The 13,646-nt window shown below is 45.4% G+C and overlaps 1 protein-coding gene across 1 annotated transcript in view; it reads left to right on the top strand.

The window, feature by feature from the left end:
- The window catches only part of SYK (spleen associated tyrosine kinase), a 281,314-nt gene extending 268,241 nt beyond the window's left edge, over positions 1-13,073 (top strand). The window contains exon 14 of the mRNA XM_086963566.1: positions 12,957-13,073. Within this exon, the coding sequence (XP_086819692.1) occupies positions 12,957-13,073 (117 nt within the window). The remainder of the gene's footprint in view (positions 1-12,956) is intronic.
- Positions 13,074-13,646: the final 573 nt, after the last annotated feature.

The following is a 13,646-nucleotide window of genomic DNA, read 5'->3' as shown; positions in this document are numbered from 1 at the left end:
TTGCTGAGCATTTTGCAGAGAGCATTTTATTACAACAGGATCTCTTCGAACACGAGGTCCTTTGTACAATGGTGTAACACGTTCAACAGTGTCCTGGCAACTCTCACAGCCTAGTAACTCGGACCTTTGGAGTTACAGATACTGGAAGGACATCAGAAACTCTGTGATAGAAGATAGACGGAGGTTATCGCAAATTTAAATTAGGACTCTAAGGGTCCCCTTAAAAATGAGGAACTACCAGGGAAATGTTATGTTTGAGACACAATCACAGTTACTAGAGTTTAATATTGATGAAGGGAAAAGGGAGAAGTATTTTTATTTTTGTATTTTCCTGTTTAAATGTGGACATATTTACAATTTTAGACACAGGAAGAAATCCAGTCGGCCAGACTCACAAAAATACTGGTCAAGTGGCAACGCCTAATTAGAACTCAGCGTTCCAGGGGCCTCATTTATGAGGCCGTGCGTCACTTTTACGCCGCCGGTGCGTCACTTTTTGTGACGCACCAGTGGCGTAAAAAAATGCGCCTTGTTGCGCCATATTTACAAAGTGACGCATCTAGGTAGATGCAACACTTTGTAAACCCCTGCGCCACATTATACCTGCGTCAGGTATAATGTATGCAAGGGGGGGCGTATTGACGCAAGGAAGGGTCATAGAAGTGACGCAGTGAAATCTATGAGATTTCACTGCGTCACTTTTAGGACGCTGTTGCGTCAAAATCTTGCGCCTGCCTCACAGCAGGCGTAAGACTGACGCATGCCCTTTCACATGGGGCTTGCCCCATGTGAAAGGACGCATTGCTGGACTTGCGTCACTTTTGTGACACACTCCAGCAATGCGTCACATTTGTGCTTACAGATACGTCAGAAATACTGACGTATCTGTAACTCCTTGCGACATGATGAGTCATACATTAAATATGACGCATCAGGAATGTTGCAAGGAGTGGGCACTGAGAAGTGACGCATCGCTGCTTTCATGCAGCGATGCGTCATTTCTCATAAATGAGGCCCCAGGTTCCAAAGTCAGCATATAGGAATGACAACACAATTATCACGTTTATTAATTGCCTGATAGTAGTATTTATCAATTTGCTGTGATTCCAAACTTGTTTCCAACATGAAGGGTCACTTTGTGTGGTCTAGTAAATCCCCTAGTAATACCGGTATATGTCAAAAATGTTACTAGTTACAGTACAGAATTACAGCAAGATTTTGCGCCCAATTATGACAGATGCGAGTAAATGAAATCGGTAGCCTGCGTGTGGAAGTATCAATACACTCCAGCTCCCAACCGAATTCGAATTAAAAGTGAACTTAGTGTGGGTTTCTTACTTTTCTAGTTATAAAAATAACGACTAGCATGTGATGCAACATTAACACAAGTTTTTCTCCCACTGTTTGTGAATTTGCACAAGGCTTTTGTAATGCTATCCAGTCATAGAATTTCTGGGATCTGAATTTTTGTGATACAAGGGGAAACGTCCATTACAACGCAGGCATTACATCTCAGTGCCTTTACAATGTCAATGCAACTTTTGCAATGCAAGTGCCTTTACGTCGCATGCCATTACAACGCATGCCATTTCAACACACGTCATTGCAACACATGGCATTACAACGCATGCCATTGCAACGCATCCCATCACGACGCATTATAGGGTTAGTAATGAAGAATTTTAAGTTTTGGGGTGGGTATAGGTTTTTGGGTTAGTTGGGAATAGTAAATTCAACCTCTACGCTATCCAGCACTTTCCCTAATGTTGCACTCACTGGAGTGGAAATAGTAATTTTTACCCCTACGCTATCCAACACTTACCCTACTGTTGCACTAAAGGTATTATTCATTGTATGTTATGCGTTGTAATGGAATGCGTTGTAATGGAAGCATGGTAATGGAAGCATTGTAATGGATGTTTTAAAAAATGTGTTGTAATGGTATGCGTTGTAAAATAATGCGATGTAATGGTAGTTGCATTTTAAAAACTGCGATGTAAATGCATGCGTTGAAATTGTTTGAGTTGTAACGTCGTATATTCGATACAAGGCAGTGGCTGCTATTCGCAAAGCCATGTGGTGAGGCAGTGCTGGGGAAAAAAAAGCATGGATGCAATAATAAAAAATATATAAAATAGTACGTACCTGCTGCTGCGGCCACCGCCTTGCTCCTCTCCCGATCCTCGACTCCTGACAGTCCACAGGCTGGTGCCCACTGCATAGGCTCCCAAATGCCAATCCAGATGCTGCTCTCATGTTGGCAATATGATTACCCAGCATGAGAGAAGCGCTGGGATTGGCCTGGGTGGCCTGGATTGGTGTTTAGATAAGGGCCTGGGAGCCTGTGTCGGGTTGGAGAAATGCTAATTGCACAAGTTTGTTTGGACATCATAAAAAAGCCGTCCAAACTGACATGCGTGCTTACAGTGCCCATCATTCCTCCCTGAAGCTGAAGATGGCTCGCCCCACCCTATCACTTGGCTGGCTCTGGCTCAGGGAACAATAGAATGATAATACATTTGTTATATTATCATTTTTTACGTTTGCCTGTGCTGGCTATAAGCAGTGGGGCACGCTCCTCCGTCATAACGGAGGAGCCTCGTCGGATACAAGGAGTGTTGCTGTAGAATTATGTCAGTTCTCCTTTTATTATTTACCCAACTTCTAGTGCACTGTTCTTCTGTAACTCATCTCCCAGCTGCCTCTGCTGTTCTTCTCGCTGCTTTCAAGATGTTTATCTTGATTTCTCTTTGCTTTTTTCAAGGCACTTAATTTGTCTTGATTGGCTGTTTACCTGTTCCAACACTCCTGAATATGTTCAGAAAATTCTAATTTGTCTGCTCCTAATCAACTGAACTATTTGCCATAAGCCCAAATATCCCTCTTGAAGCAACCAATACGTTTCCCTAATCCATTACTGCTCATTTTGTTTGCTCTCCTAGCATGCCATTTATTTTTTACCTGCTCTTTGGGAAATATCAGTCACCAACTGTCTTTTGAGAAATCACACTTCTCTTTTCTTGTTCTCATTTACTCAAATATTCCCATTAAATGGTACATTTCTGGCTCAATTGCAACCTTTTTCACTATATCCAAGAAATATTTATTTTTCTGATAACTCGTCTAACTTAATTTATTGAACATACTCCGGATTCACCCACCCCACAGCAGATTTTGTCCTACAGAAAAAGCCTGTGATGTTTTATTGTGAACCCATGCCTTTTTAAGAGTTCTTCATGTAGTAAACCTGGCAACTTTACACATGCCAATGTGATCAATGGTGACACAGCAATACATTTAACTGTTCTGAAACCACTGGATTCAGCAGGGAATTTGTGTGTGTGTGGTTGTGTGTGTGGTTGTGTGTGTGTGTCTATCACTGTATCTGAACTAGTGTGCATGCTGACGAGCTCACCTGGGTTGTATGCGTACATAGTTGTCTGTGCGAAAGGACCGGGCAAACTTGTAAAAATGGGGTAATTGATAACAATGATAATTCTGGAGTAAATGTGCCAATCAGAGAATAGCCGATAAGGAAATGAGGACTATTACTGATCAGGCCATTTAACCAGCTTGAGGCAGTGTCAACCAGATCCTAACGCAGGCCCTTGCAGCCCCTGAGGCACGGGACAGGAAGCCCTATCCAGCTTAAGGCTGATTATTATCTGTTCGATACAAAAGTCTCAGGGGTGCCTCATTAAATTATGCGGTATTGGGGCAACATCATTTTGCAATATGCTATTGCCCTTAACCCTAGGCCAGAAATGGGTATTGTTATATTAAAGTCTTGAATAATTCTTCAGTTTCTTCTACATGGCAGAGGAATTTGAGAGATCATTAAATAGTATGTATACAACGTGAGATTCACGCACTTCTCAACCTTACCCACAATCATTACTCAAGGAGTGATAACACAGTTTGTGGATCAGCCATGGTGTAGTCCTTTATTCGTATTAACTTTGATCATTTACTCAAACATAAGTGTCATCAAAACTTTCTTAAAGTCAGGTGAAGGACAATGAGATGCAAACAAGATTCAGAAGGTTACATTGGATGAAAGACAGTATTTACATTATAAACATTGGCACGATCATCAAGACATGTACATTGTGGTAAAATCCCCTGTGCTTGTTGTGCCAGCAGGCACTAACTTTCACCGACCCCCGAGTACCACCCAGGGCATCCCTGCATCATTGATGGAACACATTGACCAACAGTCATTGGTAGCAACTTTCTCCAACCCTCCATTCCGGAGGTAACTATCTCACCAGGGCACCGCATAATGCATCCGCCCTGCTGGGGGCCTGAACACAGTTGAAGCGTCCCAAAATTTTCTAATTTGGGCATCTCCGGTAGGGCAGGAGAGTCAAGGACCACCAGCAGGTCAGTACCCTCTCCCACCAGCCTGGTGTCCAAATCATTGCTCCCCCCGTCCAGGGGTCAGTCAGTCCAGGAAAAGAATCCACATCTCGGTATCCCCAGTTGGTTTGAATCAGGGACCCCGCCACAGGGAGCGTAGCTTACTGGCGCTCTCGCCTTCCCCCCACTGACCTTAGTCGAGCCCTACCTCCGAAATAGCCCCCAATATGGTCGGGATAAATAGCTCCTGGCCCCCGGGGGGGGGCAAATCCTTGTAGAATAATTCTGGTTGCAACGTGTGCACTGACTTTATGTACTAATAGGTCACATGGCAAAATCTACAGTTGCTGACAGGCTCTTATGTTAATTTTCAAGTGGGCATTTGTGACCCCCGTTATTGGCTGCAAACACAGTGATGGTGGCTTGCAAGGTAAAGCAGACCACTATGCCTGACCCGAACTGGAAAACTTAGATGCATTCAAAATATTGTATGATGTTTAGCTCTGAAAGAATGTATGTTTAATTATCTCTTACTTTGGCTGGAATTGTTGTGCTCTTTACTTTCTGTAGAACTGAAATAGTTTAAATAAAAAAGTGTAAACAAAAGCACATCACTAGCCCTGTGTTTGAATTCCCAACATGTTTTGTTTTTCTTTCGTGTTTGTAAAAACGTCAGGGGAGGCAGGATGTGGTTCCCTGGACCAATGATTACTTCCCCTAGTACCCAATGCTGCTCAAAGAATTCACAAAGCGGCCGGTATCAAGGGGACACCTTCTACTTGTGAAATATTACCCTTTCATTCTCCTGTGGTGTGGCAAATTGCAGGGTTTGTGACTGCAAAAGGGCTTAGTACATCTGACACATACGGTTGCATCTCCAATAAGGTCCCATGCTCATTTAACATTTGTTTGTGCAGCCTCCACAAAGTGGGCGCTCCCTCATGTGGATCTGAACTTTTCGCACTGGAAGAATTCCTGCCATCACATGCCACCCTACTCTTCTGAAGCACTTCTGCATGTGTACGCCCATCTACTCAACCTTGGCGGAGAAGGGTAGGTCTCACAACACGGACACAGGTGATTCGAGTTGAACCCCAAGGGCTCATCCCTGATGTTTTGTCCCGCCGACCCCTCATGTGGCATATAGTCCTTGACCAGTAGGCATAGGAGAACCCACAGAGGTAACATACACCATCACACACATGACACTAGCATGTTTTTCTTCACCTTTTTAAGGTCCTGATGAATCGCGGGCGATTATAACCCATTGCGAGAAACATGTCGACCACCTTCACTCCTAGTCTCATCTAGGGTCACCTGACCTAACTTGTTGACACCTAGCGAGCTAGCCCCTTGTTTTTAATTGCAGCCAGGGGACCCCCAGAATAAAGTGAATTCCGGTACCCCTTGCTACATTTTAATATTCCATCCACATTAACACACCATCCTGCCCACACACCCCCACCTCACCATAAGGCTGTTGGATAAAAAGATCTCCGCCAAAGAGCCCCTCTTTGAGGTGAGCCCGTCGGGGATTGCACCGCCTCCCCGATGAGGAGCAACCGCCTATGATGAAGCATGACACCCTTCTGGGTGTGTGAGGCAATTCCATCCAACAAAATGGATGCCCCAGGGTGTTACTCTAACACCTTTGGTCACGCCAGCTAAATCTTCCCTAGCTCTTCATAGGAACAGTTCAGCAACCCCCCTTTTGTATACCCCCACCTTTTGCCTGGTGCTAAGCTGTTTTTTGACTATTCTGACTGGGATCCTGCTAATCAGGACCCCAGTCAATCTGCTTTCTTCCTAAACTGCTGTGCTATGTACTTAGGTACACTCCAGATTGGATACTGGGGTACCCTTGTCAGTCGCTAGTAAATGTTACCCATGTACCCAGGGCATAGATACCCCAGAGACCTCCTATGGACTGAAGCTTGTATTATGCCACTCATAAGAGGCCATGCAAAATGGAACTACAGGCCTACTATTGCAGCCCGTGTAAGTTGGCACATGCACCATGGAGAGGTGTGGGGCAGTCGCCAGGGCAGCTGACTTTGGAGCACAGGGTTCACGGTTCTATCCCCGGCTCCGGCGGCAGCTCAGCTCAGCTCAGCACCATCATGTCCCTGGGCAATAGCTCACTTAGTTTCCATGATGGGCCCCAGCGCCTTGAGACCCGTAATGGTGAGTAGTTTGCGCTTTACAATTACAGATTTACATTTACTAAACATGTAGGTTTACTATCTAAAGGTCACTGCACTTAAAACCTATAAGTCACCCCTATAGCAGGCCTTTATAATCCTGAGGGCAGGGTACTTGGTTCTAAGTGAGAGGGTGCCTCTGCATGAGCAGGACACCCCTGGAGCCTACGGATTCCATTCTCCCGGGTTGTCAGTGAAGCAGCCAGATGCTAATATAGAGGGGCATTACGTGACAGCGTGATGACCATCTCTCAAAAACGGCTGCAATAAACCCTATCATGTTTGGTGTCAAACTTGTTGGAATAATACCCCCACACCGGTAACTGGTGTGAGAGGTATGATTCCACCCACCAGGAATGTCCTTCGTGGGGCTCTTGGTGTTCCTGGCACTAGTCTTCTAGCTCCGGACAGCCCGAAAGGTTGCTGTCGACCAGAGAGACATTTCTGCCCTCCTGCTGCTGAGCTGAGCTCTAGCACAGGAAGGTAGAACAATAGGCATCCTGTCACAGGGAGGTGTGTCCACCTCCCAGACAGGATTTAGTGTACTAGGAATGGGTAGGTGTGCTTGCCAGCACCTGGAAGTCTGCATAAGGGGCACATTTGGTGTCCCTGTGCATAGTCCAGTTCCAGCAGTCCTGGGAGCCAGTGGCTCCTGCTCTGGCGTGAAACTGGACAAAGATCATGGGAGTATCCTCCCCCTGTCCAGAACCTTCCCTAGGAGGGTCCCCTAAATCTTTCCAACCCTCTCCTGTGGGTACTTAAGGGCTTACCTGGCTGTAGGACCTTAGATTCGTTGTGGACAAGATTCAGAATTTAAACCACTGCACCTCTACCATGGACTTCGCAGGACTTCGTTTGGCCTTGACTTCATCTCCCTTCCAGTCTGCTGCATTGTCTGTGCCTGTGCATCCTCCAGGAACCTTCCAAGGCTGTTGAAGCATCAAGGACAACAGAAGTAATCTCCCTTGGAGTGAAGGAGTCACTCCCCTGCATTCGCAGGCACCACAACGAAGATGATCGGTCTGCAGATCCCGAGCTCCTCCAGACTCCATGGACTCTGCAACTGAGGTGGTGGTTTTCCTCAACCCCTGAGGCCTTCTCTCCCCTCTGACCAAGCTTGAGGCCAGCAGCTCAAGTGGGGGTTGCAATAACCGAACGTGTGTACCACATCACCTTTGCAGTTGCAAAGGCTTGTTGATATCTTTGCAAGAAGATCTTTGGGCTCCAAGTAGGACCAGCCCTGAGCACCTCCTGTGATCAGAATCTTTGGCCATACCACATCGTGTGCGTTGTGGCCTGCCTCTTTTGGTGAGCTGGTCAAGGTCCTCTTGCGACTCCAGTGCCATTGGCCTGTGGGTCCATTTGAGGATCACCTTTGATTTCTTTGAGCTCCCCTGATTTCTTAGGGCCTTCCCTGACCTCCCTGCTACTGGTGAGTCTCATGGACCTTGCTAGTCCGAACCGTACACTTTCTTGACTTCATGCGTGGGTGGCCTTTGCCAAGGCTTGTAGTCGCTCCCACCAGACACCAACCACTCAGCACTCGACATCCTTCATGGGACAGCTCGTATCCGGCTTCTGGTCATCTTCAGCATTGCCTGGTCCCTGCAGCTGCAGAGTCAAGTTCACCATCAACTATCCTGAAGCAGTTGACATCGGTGGGCATTCGTCTGCTGAGCCCCTGGTCACTCTCAAGTGACCCAGACTCTGTCCCCTCTTCTTTCCTGTACTCTTCAACAAGAATCCATGATTTGATTCCCACAGACACGTTCTCCTCTTTCAGCAGCAGCACTTTCCTGAAGTCCCCCATTGCGTTTGACGACGGTGTCCGACACCACTTCACACCTATGCACCTGGCTTCCCAGGGATAGGTAAATTGGGTACTTCGGTATACATGGGTTGGTTGGCTCTCCAACCTACTGTCTTCTTCTGAGTTTCTTCAGGGTCCACTGGGAAGGGTCCCTAATATTTAAAAATCCAACCGCAACTTGCACTTGACTTGTACTGAACACACAGTTGTGTTCTCACACTGTATATGCACTCTACTGGGTCCCTATCTACTCACCTTGTGTGACACAGATACCACTTGGATAGCTTTCTAAGGTAGTCTGAGACCTCCTAAATCACCATAAAGGTTGTCTGAACTGGTGCAAGGTGCCCACTCACATTAGTGGACATCATATACCAGGCAAGCCTCTCACACATTGAAACTCATTTGCAGCGTTCCGCAGGCCTCCTCCCCATCCCAACACTCATCAACATGACTCCACTGACCGACGCCATCTAGTCTCACAACATAAACATCCTCAGGTACTCATTTGCGGCATTCCACAGGGCTCCTTCCACAGCCCGACACTGTTCAACATATACGTGACTCCAATGACAGATGATGACATCATCATATATGCAGACAACACACAACTGATACTGCCCCTCCAACACCAGGAACGAGTTCACTGCATGCATGATTGAAGTGGTGACCTGGTTGAAGTACAACTGCCTCAACCCTCTTCAGTGGGTACAAAAGGGCTTGCCTGGCTGTAAGTCTTTAGATTTTACGTGGACAAGATTCTACAGGAAGAAACCACTGACCTTTGACCGTCTTGACACTGGAGTTGGCTGGACTTCGACTGGGCCCGACTTCGTTTTCCTCTCCGTCCAAAGCTTTGTCTGTGCCCTTGCTCCACACAGGCTCCTTGAAGGACCTGTGGTGCACTAAGGACAACTGAAGAATCTCCTTTGGGGTGAAGTAGTCACTCCCCTGCATTCCCACGCACCTCAACGCACCTGACGAGTCTCCGACAATTTCAGCAACACAGGAGGTGGGTTACGAAAGTCCCTGAGGTTGATCTGCCCTCACAGCAAGATTAAGGCCAGTATCCCTCGTGGGGACTGCATAAATCATACCCCTGTGAACCGCGTCTATTTGCAGTTACATATGCTTGTTGGCGATTCCTGAGATTGTGCATTGGACTCCGTGTAGTTATGTCCCTGAGAAGCATTTGCACCAAAGAACTCTGGCCTCCTCACACTGAGTGCTCTGTGGGCTGGTACTTGGTGATCTTGTTTGAGGTCGCATCGTGGCTCCTGGTCATTCAGCCTGGTGAGTCCCGTGGACCTTGCTAGTCCACACCGTAACCTGCCTGACCTTCCTGCGTGGGTTCTATTTTTCAAGGCTTGTTGGTGCTTCATCTGGACACCAACCGCTCAGCACTCAACATCCTTCGTAGGACAGCTCACACCTGGCTCCTGGCTGTCGTTGACATCTCCTGGTACTCGTGGCTGCAGAGTGAAGCATCCCTTCTTCGCACCTGAAGCACCCGACATCAGTGGGCATTCGTCCTACCGAGCCCCTGGTCACTCTGAAATGAACCAGACCCGGTCTCTCTGCTTTCAGGTTCCTTCCTTCCAGAATCCAGGCTTGGTGTCCATCGGAGCCTTTTCACCTTCACGGCAGCAGTACTACTTCGCAACCCTCCATTGAGAACGACATTGGTTTCCGACACCACTGCAGACCTATGTACCCTGCTCCTCTGGGATAGGTAACTCGGGTACTACGGTATCCGCGGATGGGGTGGCTCTCATACTCCTAAGTTCCAAAGGGCCTTAAACTGTAAAATTGCAAGCGCGACTTCCCCATAGAATTGTACGGAGCCCGTGGTCGTGTTAGCACACTAAACCCGTCCTCCGCGGGGTCCCTATCTACTCACCTTGGGTGATTCCTTGGGGTCCCAGGGATTCTACGTGCTCCAGACCTTGTATTGACCCGAGTTGTGATTGTTATACCATTATTTTAGTATATGGTTTGGTCTCTCCCTGGAGCTCACTGTGTATTGTGCTACTTTCAACTGTTCTATTGATCTCGTATTGTGTGCTTTGTGTTCTATCCTCGTGTAGAGGATATTAGAGGGTGTTATAATAATAAATACATATTTTTATATAACTACTGTTTGGTTTCTCCTTTCATTTAATTAATTCAGAAGGTGATCTTCTGTTAAAACAAGCTGCTTTACATTCCTTCAAGATTAAGCCCGGAGAGTGCTCTCCACAGCTACCACTAGGATAGCTTTCTAAAGGTCATCTTTAACCTCATAGATCATTAGGGTCGTTTGGACTGGTGCAAGGTGCCCACTTTAATTAGTGGACAGCATATACCAGGCCAACTTCTCACATAGGTGTGCAGCTGTTGGGATTCAAGCCTTCATGGTTTTACCAGATAAATCTCTTTGTATTGATTAACTGCAAACCACTAAAGTATTAAGCACATATAATACTTAAAGATTAGAATAAGTAAGTTATACTGATCTTAGGGTTGGGTATGTTAAGGGTCTAGCACACCCTTTCTCCAACCTAAGAGAGTTTAGTTCCCACTAGGTTAGGTAGGTGCATACACCACGCCACACTAGTTATGTATTCTAAAGGGGAAGCCAGTGGCTCTCTGCCTTCTAGGTACAATGGTTTTGGATTCCAGGAATTGAAAGTCATGTGTGTTTCTAGAAAGCTGAAGACAGGAAGAAATGCCAATACCCAATGTCTCATTGAGGTGTTACTCTTAGATGACCTTAGGAAGGCCCCAGGGTCAGATGAGGGATAAAGAGTGGGTGGTGCAGGGAATGAGGACAGGACAGAAAGGGAAAACTATTTTTGACCTAGACTCAAACCCTGGCCAGAAGGATCAAGATGATTCCCACCTGGACAACTCAGGTCTTTCAGGAAGAGGGTGGAAAAGGCCCCAGTGACCCTCTCTTTACTCCTCCTGGAAGAGTGCAAAGTTTACCTCGGAGATCTAGATCTCCCTCTGCAGAATCTAACAATTCAGGACAGTCTGCAGGGACCTCCATATCTCCTAAGAGAGATAACTCTTATGAAAGACAATGCCAATTTCTAGAGCTTGAGAAAGTCGAACTTAGGCTCAGGCAAGAACAATTGGCCCTAGTGAAGTAATCAGGGTTCCCAAGGCCTACATGTTCCGAAGATAACCCACTTACAATCAAGAACTATTGGCACGGAAACTGTAAAAGTCAAAGAACAAGTTTATTAAGACCCCATGGGGTGGTGGTACACTCAAACAGCACCCTTCGGTAATGCAAGAGGTATCACACCGAACACCGGTGTGACCCCGGTTATATACAATTTTGGGGCAATAAAAGATAGGCAGCACAAGTTAAGACACATTTTAAAGACATATATGGTCATGTTTTGGAATACTGCCAGCTCATTGGAGGGGGCACAACTCCGCTGGTCAGTTTGGTGCACATTCCTGAAGGTTTACGGGTCAGCTGGAACTGCGCATGTGTGGCTTGACCAATACTAAAAATAGCTCGTTGCTGGGCAGATTGGAGTGGTCAGTGGAACGGACAACGGACTAAAGGGCACGCCGGCCACGAGGCCGCTCATGATCTAAGATGGCCGCTGCAACATTCAAAATGGCGTTTTCATATATAGCCAAGTTAAGGAGGACAACGTGTAGGTTCAGCAAATCGCTAATGCGGCCGGGCCAATTACGACACTAGATAAGGAAGCCCTAGAACTCCAGAAGGCTAGAAATATTGGGACTAGCTAGAGTCCCATGGTGGCAGCAACAGTGTCCCTAGGATTAAGGACAAGGCATCAAAACAATAAATTATAACAAACCACGCCCTAATGAAGTCCACAGTTAGTGGACAAAATGTGTTGGCTGTTTTATGTCATTCCTGTGAGAAATAAAGATTACCTTGGATGCAATATGAATGAAATGGCCTAATTCACTGAGGAATATGTTACTTGTGATGCACTTCACATTTAGGCTCGCTGTTTCATTGCTTTGTGTACCTATGGTATAAGTAAATGTTGATGTACTAGGAATATGCTGTGGAATAGGTTTTCATTTGTAAGTAGGTAAATATTGCAATCAGCAGTAGGTAATAAATAGCATGTTACACATATGGACCACCATACATTGTTTATGATATACTGATTTGTAATATGAAGTAGCGATAAAAAACTAACCAGAACCAGGATATAAGGGGTTACACGTGAGCACTGTAATGAAATCATGCTGAACAGGACATGTGTGTTTTCCTCTGTAAAGCCGTTGTGTCAAGCAATCTGCGAGACAGCAAGTAGTGTTACTTCACAATTCGTTAGACAACACTATGGTGACAACATGTAATTTGCCCTTTGCAAGGATATTTAATCTGTTAATATGTGCAAATTTCGGCACAGAACAGGTGAAACTGATCCCTTTTTTCTTTTGTTCTGTCCTATCTACAACCCTGTTCTTCCTTCTGCTTTATTTCACTCTTCTCTCCCTATCCCCCACTTGTCCAGGTATTTATGTAAGAGAAGAACACATTTTTAAAAAGTCAGATTTTTTTGTGAACTTGATTTTTCTTTTTCAAATTCTTCTTTTCTTAGGGTATGAAGGGAAGCGAAATTCTTGTCATGCTTGAAAAGGGAGACAGACTGGATTGCCCTCCAAAGTGTCCAACTGAGATATATGACTTGATGAAGCTGTGCTGGACATACAAGTAAGTTGCATATGATTTGTTGGCATTGTAGTAAATGTCAATCCATGATTCTTAAATGTATCTGCTCTTTTTAAACAAGTTTGTGCGTTTATACTCACACTTTTTAGTTCATTGGATATTTTTGTAGCCGTTATTTTGCTTCGCGATTTGTTTCAAAGAAGTAGATTGAATTGCAGCTTATTTGGTAAATATTTAGAATGCCTTTAATTACCATAAATGCTGTCAAATGAATCATGATTTAATTAATTGCTAAGAACATCAACGCAATCATAAAATGTGTTGGTTTAAGACATATTCTGTTCTGCTGCAATTGTTCTATTTGGGAGACGTTTTTCTCTGATATGTGAATAATTGTCTACTATAATGGAAACTATTCAAAATGTTGAGAGTTTAGATCTATGGAGGACACCACATATCATGGGAATGGATTATGACTTGGTGTCTAAAGAAGCAGTGACCTCCATTCCAGACAACTGTATCCATTAATTCTAAAAATTAAACACTAATCTCCAACATTAAATATCACAACAAAAGATCAGACAAGAGCAGTGGGTACAAATGGCTTTTTTACAATAAC

Source organism: Lissotriton vulgaris, chromosome 3_1 (genome assembly GCF_964263255.1).
Source record: "Lissotriton vulgaris chromosome 3_1, aLisVul1.2, whole genome shotgun sequence".
In the NCBI taxonomy this organism is placed as follows: domain Eukaryota; kingdom Metazoa; phylum Chordata; class Amphibia; order Caudata; family Salamandridae; genus Lissotriton; species Lissotriton vulgaris.
The sequence above is the reverse complement of the archived record's forward strand: the minus strand, read 5'-3'. Positions and strand labels throughout refer to the sequence as shown.